This window comes from Pecten maximus, chromosome 6 (assembly GCF_902652985.1).
Source record: "Pecten maximus chromosome 6, xPecMax1.1, whole genome shotgun sequence".
In the NCBI taxonomy this organism is placed as follows: Eukaryota; Metazoa; Mollusca; class Bivalvia; order Pectinida; family Pectinidae; genus Pecten; species Pecten maximus.
Window position 1 is genome coordinate 14,852,894 of NC_047020.1, and position 14,986 is coordinate 14,867,879.

Sequence of the window (14,986 nt, forward strand, 5' to 3'; positions counted from 1 at the left end):
CTTGTACAACCACATTGGTGATATGTATACATGTACCACCACATTGGTGATATGTATACATGCACCACCACATTGGTGATATGTATACTTGTACAACCACATTGGAGATATGTATACATGTACCACCACATTGGTGATATGTATACATGTACCACCACATTGGTGATATGTATACATGTACAACCACATTGGTGATATGTATACTTGTACAACCACATTGGTGATATGTATACATGTACCACCACATTGGTGATATGTATACATGTACAGCCACATTGGTGATATGTATACTTGTACAACCACATTGGTGATATGTATACATGCACCACCACATTGGTGATATGTATACTTGTACAACCACATTGGTGATATGTATACATGTACAACCATAATGGTGATATGTATACATGTACAACCACATTGGTGATATGCATACATGTACAACCATACTAGTGATATGTATACATGTACAACCATACTAGTGATATGTATACATGTACCACCACATTGGTGATATGTATACATGTACAACCACACTGGTGATATGTATACATGTACAACCATATTGGTGATATGTATACATGTACAACCACACTGGTGATATGTATACATGTACAACCATAATGGTGATATGTATACATGTACAGCAATACTTGTGATATGTATACATGTACAACCATACTTGTTATATGTATACATGTAGAACCACACTGATGATATGAATACATGTTCATCCTTAATGATGATATGTATACATCTTCAACCATACTGATGCTTTGTATACGTGTACAACCATATAAGTGATATGTATTCATGTACAACCACACTGGTGCTACACGAATAGGTACAGTATGTATACATGTATAACTATACTGGCGCTATCTTGACTATATATATATAAACATATACGATCATGCACATTGTATTTAAGTACCATACAACCATATTTATTATCGCTAGATATTAGTATACAATATTTGTATAGCATGTATTCAAGCCTACTAAATCACATAAAACTGCACCATACAGCTGTTTCTGCAGAACTTCTCTGCATACTACTGTCGACTCCTGATCAGTTGCTGAACCTCTGATAATCCACTCTCACTCAATACAGAAAACGTTCTACAAATAACGTTACAATTACAATACGATTATATTGCTATTGTTTATAAATAGCTGAATATATTCTATATACATATATATATATCAAAATACCATTAAAACATAGATATGTAGTCACCAAATTGCGTAGAATGAAATGAGATCTAGTTAGTTGTAAAGTGTTAAAAGGAGAATGCATAGTTGAATGTAAACGCAATATGTTATTCAATGATAAAATTTATACTACTCAACATTATACATTACATAGCACGAGTGTGTATCGTTTATATATGATATAGAGAATATTGAATGGTTTCCTGTTTAATATAACATATATTTCACTAGTATGACAGAATATCGATATTTTCTGTCATATGAGTGAAATACATTGCATATGTTATATTTAAAAGGGAAACTATTCAATTTTCTTTTTATTGCATCTTATATACTTAAAAACTCAAAACAATCGAAAAATTAAAAGTGTCAAAAAGTGCGGGAATCAGGTACATAATTCAAGACTCACTCTTTGTGACGTTACTCCACGTCAACTTGACGGCGCTATTTTGAAAGCACTGATCAACGCAATTAAGCGTTTTATGGTGTAATCGGAGAATCTGTGCATGCTTAGCTAACGTCAAGTCAGTATTTTGCCAAAACCTGTCTGAATATTTCAGAAATACAGCAAAATAACCAATTTATCTATCTTCGCTTCGATTGGAAAAGTCGGCAAATTTCAATGAGATGAATACAAAGTTTCGCTCTGATTGGTCAGAAACGAAACTTATATTTTCACTGCAAAACTTATATTTTCACTGCAAAATATTATATTTTCACTGCTCATCGCTGCAGTGAAAATATCAGTTTTATTAGTTTGATAAATTCTATATTTCACTGGCAAACATGCAATAAATTGTATTACCTTATGTAACGTGCTACAGTGTACAGTGTATATCTATAACAAATTTTGAACTACTTTAGTTCGATAGAAATCACTTTGTAGCATCCACGAAAGATATCTATTGTTTGTTACCTTTGTATTTTTCATTATTTAGTATCCAGTTTTATGGTTTCTGCTACTGTCTCTTTTTGCCATAGACATTACACAAGCTCCTCAATCGCATTGCTGACCCGCATCAGTTGCTCCAGACCATTCAGTCCGACTTCCTCCTTCAGGCTTCTATAGAAGAACTCCGGGGCCTGCAAGAAGAAACATTAAACAAAAATGTGTATTAATATCTAGGGGCTTTACTGTAGGAGGAAACATGAGCATCCGTTTTGTCGTGTCCGAACGCGGATTGGAACTCCGGCCGCCTAAGTGAAGTGTGTTAGGCCTACAACCGTGCCACCTGACTATCTTAATTAGAATTGGACTTATCTCATTCTGTAAAAGTGATTACTTTCGTTGGTTTCCGTGGTATATTAATGTCAAATAACGGTATCTTCACATCGAGATGTAAACATCCTAGATAGTTCTAATAACAGGATTTACCCATTTGGATGTAAACATCCTAGATGGTTCTAATAACAGTGTTTACACATTTGGATGTAAACATCCTAGATGGTTCTAATAACAGTGTTTACACATTTGGATGTAAACATCCGAGATGTTCTTATAACAGTATTTACACATCGGGATGTAAACATCCTAAATGGTTCTAGTAACAGTTTTTAAACATCCGAATGTAAACATCCTAGATGGTTTTAATAACAGTATTTACACATTGGGATTTAAACATCCTGGACAGTTCTCTAGTCGGTGCTTGATTTGTTACATCACACATACCTTAACCGAGATCTTGACAAGAAACTGTAGTTGTTCACAGGTAATTGCCTTCATGCCCTTATACCTGTATTAACACACGAAAACAAAGCTAATTATTCACAAAAAAATAATGTTTACATGACATTTGTTTTTTTTAATATGCACCATACATTTTTCACATAAATGCCACTGTGCATATTGTTAAAAAGGTATGTGACTAGTTTCTATTTCAGAAAACCGTCATTGAAGGCACGCTCTCCAGTTACGTGTTGATTTAAGAGTCGGGGGTGGTTTGCTCTGATTTCAATCCATAACATTGAATGACTTGTATATCAACTAATGTGTTAATCTTGAGATAAACAAACTCATAATCAGAACATCTAAACAATTTAACTTTTTCCGCGGCATGCGTAAAACTTGGTACATCGTACAATATTCATATTAAATCACACATCGAATTTATTTATATTGAATCACAAATCGTACACTATTCATATTAACTCACACATAATACACTATTCATATTAACTCACACATAATACACTATCCATATTAACTCACACATCATACACTATCCATATTAACTCACACATCATACACTATCCATATTAACTCACACATAATACACTATCCATATTAACTTGCATATCATACACTTATGACTAATGACTTACCCATGTATCTTGCCCATGCTTACTAAGATATATTAACCGTCTATATCTGCGTTGCAGGCACATATTAAAATACAGGTAACGAAAGTATTCACTGTTAGAACATGAACATTATGATACGTACGTGTTTAGTCTGTTGTCTCTCAACCAGTTATCTTTGTCATCCTCTGTCCACGAGTCCAATGGACTGTCGTTCTCCTTGAGCTGTAAAGACGACGGCTTTCGTAATAACTTAACCAATGTATATATGATAAAAATCTCTCGATACAGTAGTTCCTTAAAACTGGATTATGGTTAGAGTTAGATATCTTATTGAATTCGAAGCATTTATAGCATATGCATCATATTCGCAAACTCTTGATGTTAATATTTATATTAAATTACGCTTACAAAAAAGTTGTTGTTGTTGTTGTTTTGCGTGTGTGTGTGTTTGTTAATAGTTCGATATAGAATCTTGTCTCACATGGAAACAATGAACATGACTTGATAGGTAGGTGACTAGGTCCGACTATCCATTTTACCTGTTTAGATTTTTTCGCTTTTGGCGCCTTAGTAGTGGTTTCTTGGGACTTTTTCTGTTTTACAACCGTCGTTTGCGGCTCGTCTACTTTTCTGTCTGGTGATGGAAGCAATGAGGGTTGTACACTTGACTGGTTAGGTGTCATGTGACCAACAAGAGCTGCGATAACCTCCCCCATGCGTGCATCAAATGCCCGCTGGTCGCCCAGTTCAAAGTCGTAGAATTTGTAGTACAACTTTTCACCAAGCAGCATGTCTAACCAACCTGGTAAATCTACATTTCTTTGCATCATAAATGGAATGATGGTCTTCTTCTTCTTCCGTGCGAACTCTGCCTCTGTTGAATATTCCAGATATGTTTTATTTTATTCAATAGAACATTTTTCAGTATATGATGCAAGTTAATTTTTTATTGTAAAATAGACATGTAAATACCTTAAATATATGCATTAAATATCATCTTGGTATTTTAGAATAACTGACCATGTTGATAAAAATAAAGGAATATTCACCACCAACAGATACTATTTATAGTTAATACTATTGTGGTGCCAATGAAATTCGTCTCACTAGATCCAATGCCTAAGTAATCTTTATTTCAGACTGACCGGTTCGACAATTTCCACTTTTGCCATACTGCTCCGATACACAAATGACAACGATGTCGGAATCTTTAATAGCCTGAGACATGGCGTCCAAGAGGTTGCCCTTCATGTTATAGACATCCATCCACACCGGAAGGCCATGTTCCGTTAAATTGTCATACACCTGAAAAGTATTTCGTAATTATTCCCTGACTAAAATAATACAATGTATGTACTTTGTTTTCATGTCAAAGATCGTACTGACGAAGTAATCGAAATAAGACAACAATGATTCCTTAACTATAACATTTACCTGCACCTGCTGTCTATTTATAGAACTGTCCTATACATTGAAATAGTGTTAGTTGAATCGGAATGAGTATTTTTATTGTGTTAACAATTAACGAACTATTTTTAAAAAATCATATCCAACATAGCATATAGTCTCTCAGTTAAGTTTAGTTTAGCAACCTTTTATGAAAAACGCTGTCTCCATGACAAAATACAGTTTTTACGATTACATAAAGTAACTAAAAGGACTTTATATTATATTGTATATATCCTGTATTATGTAGATTGTATGGCCTAGTATCTGTTATATGTTATATCTTTTCAGTTTGATGTGTGACTAGTAGTGTCAGTGCTAGTGTTTACATATATATGTATCATGTCTATCATCAGTTCCCTGCATCATTGTTCATCATTCTATGTTCCACTGTCTTCTATTCAGAAATTCATTACACATCAACCACCATCCGATCTGGGCCCAGTTGTTCAAAAGGTGATTAGCTTAATCACTTGATTAGTGAAAATGTCATTTCTCATTTGTTGCAAAACCAGTGAGTATATCATCTTTGAATTATGCCAGTTAGAAGAGAATTACGAATTACAGAATTTCATATAGTTTTGAGTTAGTTCTACCAGAAATTATAATATCAGGATTTGAAAAATGTTCTTAAATTGTGATTACCCTAATCACTTTTTGAACAACTGGGCCCCGATAAAAGTAATAAAAGTAATAGATTGTGGTATGAACTCAAATTATAGAATAACTTTATAAGGTAAAGTACTCTATAAATGCATTTCTAATGAGCGTCTTATGCCTGTGATCACCTAACACAGCATACCGGTATATATGACGTGTATAACATGTTCACATACAGATATTCAAACAGCGTCATTTAAATGGTATTACGACAACACAAACATAAAGCATAGTGGACAATCTGCCTGAATTAAAATCATTATGATAAACACCGAGATAGGTCGCTAGTACTTCACAACAACTTGAATGTAAAAATTATGCGTTAAGGACTTGTACAAATACACACACACACACACACACACACAAACATTTGCATATTTCAATTTCATTTTAGAATTAAATAAAGTAGAGCAAAAATTAATTAAGCTTCATAATACAGCTGTTTCATCCTCGTAGGACTCGCCAGTAATAAAGGGCCTAAAGTGTTTAGGGCCTAGGAGGCTACTAAGCAAACTAAAATAGGTCGATTGAAATGTAAGAATCTAGGTGAGGAAATGCAATAACTCCAGTTTCACAGTAAGCCTAAACTATTCAAATAATGATGGTACGAAGTTTCCCTATATCATGGTATCAGACAGAACATCGATACTTACCTTCAGTAGCATTGGTTGATGTGTCCAGTTATAGCTGAGCATAATATGTCCTGGTCTGGTCTCTCCTGCAGCAATAGTAGAATGCGGAGGTGCATGTGACTTGAGGGGATTTTTACTTCTGTCTGTCTCTTCAGGAGGAACCATGGAATCTGTTTATTGTGAATTGTTTTCTTAATAATCTTTAGGGCATGGATGTAACATCAGTTCATATTTATAGAAAGATGAAAGATCGAGAAAAGACCTCAATCCCTTAATGCTCCCTAAACATTCGGAATTGATAAGGAACGCCAATCTGGACGATGGTTTGTCTGATTTAGTACAAAAATGATTCAAATAACAACATTCTGGTTTCTCGAAATTTCTATTAATATGTTGTTCGTTAATAAGACCATAATACTCATAGTTCACTTATACATGTAGTTGGTATTTTTACGAATTTAAGTATGTCATTTGAACGAAAAAAAATCCGTTGTATGTATTTCTTTACAGTCGGGTAAAATTGCATTGGCTCTTAAAAGTAAAAGTAAAATATGAATCTAAGGTAGCAGCCTGGAAATCCTATTTATATGTATATACCAGGATATTAAGTTTCTACTTATAATGTTATATTAGACAGTATGTACTTACTATCATGTATCATGTATTTGTAACAAATCAAAAACAAACCTGATGTGTTGTGTCGTAATTCGTCGTCTTCAGATTCGGTGTCATCTGAATCCGTGATCACGAAATACGCGTACGACGCTGTGTTGGCAAGCTCTGCTGTTCCAGAAAGTTTTAGCTCTTTTAGTTTTTTCATTAAGTCTTCACTTTGCTGGAAATGAGAAAAAAATGGTATATATACATGTACTACTTCACGGTGATTAAACAGGTTATCATGAATGATAAACAAATCTTTAAGGTGTACAAATCCAGATGAAATATCAGAAAATAAACGTATACTGGGAGGTGAACGACAGTCAGTCTATATATGAAGAGAGCGTTTACTTTCAAACCCACCATAGATTGTTAACAGAGATCGCGTCACAGTGACGTTTCAAAAACATAGGAAAATACTAAGTACTTGCATATACAATGTATAATCAAGGGCTATGAAAAGTAATTCATTGTGGAATGAAGGAACAAAGAAAATATAAATTTCCTCACATATATCAGTAGATATTTACCCTGATTTGACCTCTAGTATTGGTATCAAATGCTAACTCCCAGATGGTTCGAACTGCAGCGGTAGTTTCTGACACGACATTGCCTCTTATAATGATTTCTTTGATTAGCGTGAAAGCATCATGGATTTTCATAATTTTAACTTTGTTGCTATCATTTTTAGCTATGCGGGAAAGCCCATCTAGAAGTTCTTCGACCGAAAATCCTTGCTGTCGTCTATTTTCTGATTCTGTGGCCTTTCGAATCATTTCCAGTAGAAAGTTCAATATGGTTTCATCAGTTTCCAATAGTTCTTTGCTTTCTTTATCGTCCATCATATGTGCCAGTGATAACAACGTTATAAGCTTCACATCTAAAACAAATTCAACAGAGAATATCGACATATTAGCGATGGCGAAATACGAGCAAAATATAAAAAATAGAAGAGTAGGACCAGGTGACCTGCAAGGATAAGCATCTTCTGTTTGTAGGTCAAATCCGCTGCTGTTAACATTCTCAAAACGAGAAATGGAGTTGAGAAAACGGAATCACTAAGATTATCAATAAAATATGTGTAGTTTTAGTAGGATAATAACGATAGAATCTTGAAAGAGGAAATGTGAATAATCAATATGCGAATTCGGATATGCAGCACATATCTTTGACCTTGGTCATTGAAATCGGGTGGAATACAATACGTATCGCACCGCTTTGTTAATGCCTCTTAAAAAAATAAAAAAAAATAACCTGATATTAATGATATACATATTCGTGTATAAAAACTGCGTTAAGTGTCATTAGGTATACCCACATGTATCAGATGAATGAAGAAAAGGTTGGAGACATGTCTTTAGGGAGACTGTTTCACCTCCATCAGGCTGAGGATCTACCATGTACATGTCCTTCGTGATATTGGAACTTCTAGAACAGTTGTGGATTATGTTCACGGCTGATCCGAAAGGAAATGAATTTTCCTTTGAAAGAGAGAAATAACGTTCAAAAACTGCTGACATAGCGACAGCACTAGTAAGAAAAAATGGCATCTTCATTAAATAGTATAAGCCGGACTGTAGCTAACTCAGTTGATATATCAGTATGGATCATTGCTCTATGGTATTAGCACTATATGAGGTACGGAGCTACCATATTTCATTTTCACGAATCAGCGTATCTGCTATAACAATATTTCGGGAAAAGAAATAATTATACTTGACATACTTGAATTTGATTGAATTCGTGTTTCCTCATTTCCTGTAAATCCTTGGCCAGGAACCCAAACATAATTCGAGTTTTGGCTATTGCATCCTTAAACTCTAAACTTCTATCAGAAAAATTCCATAAAATTTTTCGAATTTCTTTGAGCAGGTGTTTTTCCTTGCCCGAGTCCATTGATGTGGCCAAGGTGAATGCGTCATACATGTCTTCGATAATGTATTCGTATAATTTAACCAAGGTTTCCACCAAACTGCAATTCAAAGTTTTACAAAGGTCAGAAAATCAATCAAATGACACCAAATTCTACCAAATGACATGTAATGATATGTTATGTACTTTTTTGGTTATAACGAGACTGTATAAAAGGGTGTTACCAATCGACAGTAATTTGGAGCATTTTAATAACATTTTTTTCTCTAATTTGGATTATAAAATTACATTGTAGTGGGATATAACAGTTAATGTTTAAATAATACAGACACATCAGATAAACAAAGGCTGTAATCTTATCACTGCTATATAAAAATAATTACTTCATGATCTCATGTATTTCGAAAACATTTGAAAGGTTTTCTGCATAAGTCTATAGGTGACGACAATTTAAAAGACATCACAAATACACATTATATTTTTCATCGCTTAAAAGAAGTAAAGTTTCTACCATCTTCTTCCCAATCTGCAAACAATAGTAAACAAATTGTAATATCGTATTGTCTCAATTATATATTTGTTGTTCAGATCTTTATATATCATATTTGGTTTATGTCATCGTTTACGTTCTTACCCAATTTCGACCATAAAATCCCCAATTGTTTCTCTTTCTGATGGACTCGTGTATTCGTCGAAAACATCAGAAACATCCCGTTTAAGGACTTTCTGAACACCATCAAATTCGGTTGCGGTGTTCTCATTTTTCATTTCTGTAACAAACAATTGCTGTGCATTTTTCAAGTTCGTGAATGTTGTTTGCATTCGTGGATTGTCTGGTTTAGTTTTTGACGAACTGGCATCGATGGTCGAGGGTACAGTCGCATCTCCTGTTGGTAATCTTGCCGGCATATTGGGATCGGACAAGCCACGTGGTAAATTCTTGTCCTCTTGAAGTAATGTTTCGCTAGTGTTTATATACCCTACACGTTCTCCCACGTCAGGGGACCTTCTCTCCACTCGAGAAGTGTTATGATTTGCGTATGTATATACTGCGCTGTCACTTTCGTCTGTGGCAGGCTGGCGTGAGTCTACGACTGTGGTTGACTTACTGCTACATATTGCACCCATTTCATGTTGATCTGAAATAATATACAGATTGCAGTACAATAATGTGACAAATTTTCAACTCATGACCTTGTAACATGTCAGCCTGATTATTTGTCTTAGTTACCTTCTTGGCACAAAGCCTTTATGAATAAAAAATAATTGCATTGTCTTTCTTGCACGTCTATTGGTATGTGAAGCAAATTAGTGGTGGGAAATGATATTAAAACGCAGAGTGATTGTTATGGTATACACAGGTATATGTAGTTGTGTAATTGTCCTTGGTTTTTAAATACAATACCGCTATCATTACTGGTATTAAGTTACATAAATAACGCGAAGTGTACCGGAATTTAAAAAGAAGGAAACATTTAACTGTGTGTCATTGGGGAAAATTAAATGTAACATGTATACATTAAATTCACGCCGATATAAAACTAATAATTTTAAAATATTAAGTCCTGGAATTTCGTCAAGGATTGTTGAAGAAGATTGCGCGAAACTCAGGGCGGTCGGCTAAAACAGTGTTACATATCCTTTACGTAGAATGATGTGATTACTTTACTGTGAATAACATAATTGATGTTTATATTATTTTAATTGTATATTATACTAAACAGATTTTACATCAAACTTAAAATCTTACGAACACTTCTCTAGATGTACAAAAAATAAACGTTATAAATTACGATATGTCAGCCAGTGTGTATAATCTATCGTATCTGGTAATTTTTTAAAGCAACTGTGCACAACCAATATCTGTTCCGTTTCTGTTAGATTTATGAAAAGTAGTTGTGCAAACATCAGCTTGTACCTTTTATATATTACCAACACACTTGTTTTTGATAACGCAGCCAAGACATAACTCCATAATGTGCCAACTTAGCTTATGAAAAATACTGAAAAGTCGGAATATGAATAAGCTATCATCTTATAGATATAATTATATCTCTTATTACTCCGAATACAGTAGAAACCAACGTGTACTTCTATTACCAATTATTGAAATGCTCTAACATAACTGTAGAATCGTACGTGTACTACACGAACTTAGACGCGTGCATTACTCCTATAACTAAACAAACTAACCTGTACTTTTAATATACATATAAATTAAAACACGTGTACTTAACGTAACTATAGGAGCCCACATGTACGACATATACTTAGACGAGTGCACGACTGTCTATTACTTGGGAAGTGCAGTAGCGAAATCATATGATACCTGATAAAACATGGGAATACAAATACATTTACATTATCTATCATTAAAGATATGCCTAAGGAACAAAGTTGGTCCAATATATATCGCGACTTAAAATCAGAGTTAAACTGACAGTTGCTTACCTGTGTCACTCGATCCTGGAAGTTGTGTACCTGTTTGTTTACCTACTTGGGTACTACAATATAACACCATACACTCCAGTAAATCGTGTTCTACCTAAATGTCACGAACGTTCTGATGTATACAGTACCTTTGTAACTCAGTGTGTCATTATTACCGAATCCCTGAAGAACCTCAGGTTTTCCACCATGTCCGGTAATCCGCTAGCTGGGTGTCACCACTGTAGACGGGGAATACCCCGATACATAGTAACGTTGTTAATAGCGTTTAGTCTGACAATAACAGTCGGTGTTATAGCGAAGTTGTTGGATTCCTATAATTATCCAATAAACAAAGGTTTCAGTAACCCCTTGGTATTTCACCTTAATGTTGGAAAACCACGGAGTAATTCTTTGTTTTGTTGTGCTGACATATAACTTGTGGTTCTTTAGAAATGAACAAATGTAGTAGTATTCATATGTACACACCTACCTTTTGCCGGATGTGTATTGATCGACCAGTGTAATACATGTGTGGGGAATCAATAGAGGGGTAAGGTATTTAAATATCTCAAGTGTCTATCTGTCATTACGCTTAGCATAACATGTTTGAGCTAGTTTGTCAGATGTATGGTATAAACAACTGCTACAAGTTCTTATATCTTTACAAAAATACGACTATAAATTAGGGTACGCTGGAATAAATTCCAGTACTATTCAAACTCCGTATTCAAAATAGACTGTAACAATGTACACGTGAACAACTTCGTTATCATTATACAAAAGGGAAGGATATCTGTCCTTTAATTTCACATAACGAAATTCGTTTCAAGTCATGTTATAACAGCTAGGCATAAGTCTCAATTTTCGCTGAATATCTATGACATTCTTGCAGAAAAGCAATGAATGCCGTATCAATACCAAATTCCCTGTAATTATAAAATCGTGTACACTCTTCGCTTTGTATTATATTTTTCATATCCACTGTGTAAATCATATTCCGTATCTTAATTTTGACCTTCGGAAATAACAAACAAAAGAGCCCTACAAAAATAAGATATCTTTACAGTATCCTGATCAATTTTAAAATCGAATGTATGGTCATGTAATACAAACATAAAAAGCAATAATTAGTATCTAAGAGAAATATCCGGGGGGGGGGGGGGGGGGGGGGGGGGGGGGGCGCAAATATGTTTTGGAGGGGTGGGGTGGGGGGGGGGGGGGGGCAAATATGATAGTCATCATAAAAGTATTCGGGTGAGACTTTATGAAATGTCAAGGAATACAAATATATTACCAATCATAAAATACCTGGAGACTCCAACATATCGGGGGTGAATCCAAATATGACAGCCATCATGAAAGTATCTGCAGGCAATATCAGGCTGGGTACAAATATGATAGCCGTCATTCTTTCTTGGGGAGACGGTATGAAATACAAGAGGGCCAATGGGCCAGAATCACTCACCTATCTATGTGGGTGCTAAGGCGATTGCCACACTTTTCAAATACCAATGTTTTCACCCTATCGATCTCACGATTACTTTGACTGCTCTATACTCTGAAGATAGGATCTTATCTCTACAAAACAATGTCTGAAGTCATCGTCGACGGAAACGATACGCCTGATTCTCAAAACTTGCGAATACGGAATGCTCCTATGAGGTTGGCGACAACTGGAAAGGCGAAGGTGACTGGAAACCGTGTGTATTTCCCCTTTGAGAAGTGTGAAACAGATGTCAAGTCGGATATGTCAGTAGTAAACGGTATGGTCCGATGGAACTCATTCCCACAACGAATGAATTCCCCAAGAGACTCTCTACCTGACGTCCACTTCATCTCGATGTCGTCAATGAATCTAAGTCAGCTGAGTGGTTTCGATGGGGCAGCTGAATTACTTCGATATTTATTCAATTAACGTTAAAACATATTATTTTTAGTCATGGATATGGGATTTGCAACCCAACACTGCTATTACCCTGCAGGTTTGACCGAGTTTTTGAGGCGCAATGAACTAACTGCTTGCGCTGTTTCTGTTTAAACCTTTTATTTGACATTCTTTTTATACCACCTGTTCACTAACTTAGATTTTTTCTAATTATTTACAATATGCCTTCGGTGAAATTAATTATCGACCGAGTTGATCATTAACACAAACATAACAATATTGTTCGTTGTTTATCTACTAAACTTGTGTAACCGTTCCATGTTCTATGTCTATATATGATAGTGTGTGATTAAGGGGCGGATTTCCTAAAAACAATTAACTTGTCTGTCCTGTCGTTATTAATTCATGACCAATTATATTCATATATGCTTTAACAATTTCTATTGTACGTCTATGTTGAAGTATTTATTCGCATCGCGTTATTGCTTACCCTGATTAAGTGATAATGTATAAACGTCCCATCACGTTTAAACTTATAATGCTTATATCAACTTCAAATAGGAGAACCCAAAAGGAAATAATAATGAGTATTTTGTTTTATTTCATCAACTAATCTATTCAATTTAGAGTAAAAAATAAATTATTGCTAACTTTTTAGACACGTGTTCCATCGTGCTATTCATTAAAACACACGTGTACTTCTAATCTTAATATTGAGACGCATACACTTAACATAACTATAAAATCACACATGCACTACATATATTCAAACGCGTGTGCTTTTCATACTACTAAAGAAACAGACATGTATTTCTAACATATATTATCTACTATCACTGCGGGGGAACTAGATAAGCGAAGTTATATAATTTTTGGCTTTCATAAAAACATGAGTTATTCGGTCTTGGCATTAGTGTGTCTGCTTGTTTAAATAAATTGGTAACGCAATAATAAATTGTACACTACAGTAAATCTTATTCTGACTAAATGCGAAGGACGTACTGATAAATATTGCCTTTGTAACTCAGTGTGTCGTTATTACCTAATCCATGAGGAACCAGACTTTCCACCATGTCCGGTAATCCGCCAGCTGTGTGTCACCACTGTAGACGGGGAATACCCCGATACATAGTAACGTTGTCAATAGCGTTTAGTCTGACAATAACAATCGGTATTATAGCGTTAAGTTGCGGGATTCCTATAATTATATAAGTAACCCTTTGTTTATTAGAGCAGACATATAAATTATTTTAAAAAATTGGCTATAGATAGTTGTAATCATATGTAACAACACCTATCTTTTGTGGGATGTGTATAGATTCCACATGGCAGATGTATGGAACAAACCAACTGCTATAAGTTATTATTTCTCTGTATAAATATGTTTAGGGGAAAGCATTCCAGTGTTATTAATCTAAACTATAACAATGTACATGTGAACCACTTCTAGCTGGATCATTATACGAATGGGAATGATTGTGGTGTTATCAATGTGAGTATTTGTATTGTTATCAATGTGAGTATTTGTGGTTGTAGTGTTATCAGTATGAGTATTTGTGATTGGGTGTATCTTATTTTATCTCTGAAAATAATTTACAACTTGAAACAGTTTCTCAGGAAATTTGGAAATTTTAAATCGTATGTATAGTTATACAAAAGGCCATATAGACCATATATAAAAGGTATAGATATGCATCAAACAGAAACATGAAATCGGATTTTTGTAACATCATTTTCTCAGTTTTTCTCTTGTTCTGATTTGCAAAATAGATTGCATATTTGGACTGAAGCCAAAAATATTTAACAATTGTTAATTTTATTAGCCTATCACTGACTATGGATATTTCTAATTTGATCGATCTCAAAAATAATGTAATTATATATATTT

General features: G+C 34.5%; 1 protein-coding gene across 1 annotated transcript; it reads right to left on the bottom strand.

The window, feature by feature from the left end:
• Positions 1-601: 601 nt before the first annotated feature.
• On the bottom strand, positions 602-11,728 carry LOC117329061. Its single transcript, XM_033886766.1, has 12 exons — positions 11,704-11,728; positions 9,418-9,922; positions 8,637-8,883; positions 8,230-8,392; positions 7,442-7,791; positions 6,942-7,089; positions 6,276-6,424; positions 4,662-4,821; positions 4,056-4,390; positions 3,659-3,738; positions 2,885-2,948; positions 602-2,298 (listed from the first exon to the last, which is right to left on the bottom strand). Exons 2-12 carry the CDS (start codon positions 9,909-9,911, stop codon positions 2,200-2,202), a joined length of 2,289 nt encoding a protein of 762 aa, XP_033742657.1. The 5' UTR covers positions 9,912-9,922; positions 11,704-11,728; the 3' UTR covers positions 602-2,199.
• Between the last annotated feature and the right edge of the window lie 3,258 nt (positions 11,729-14,986).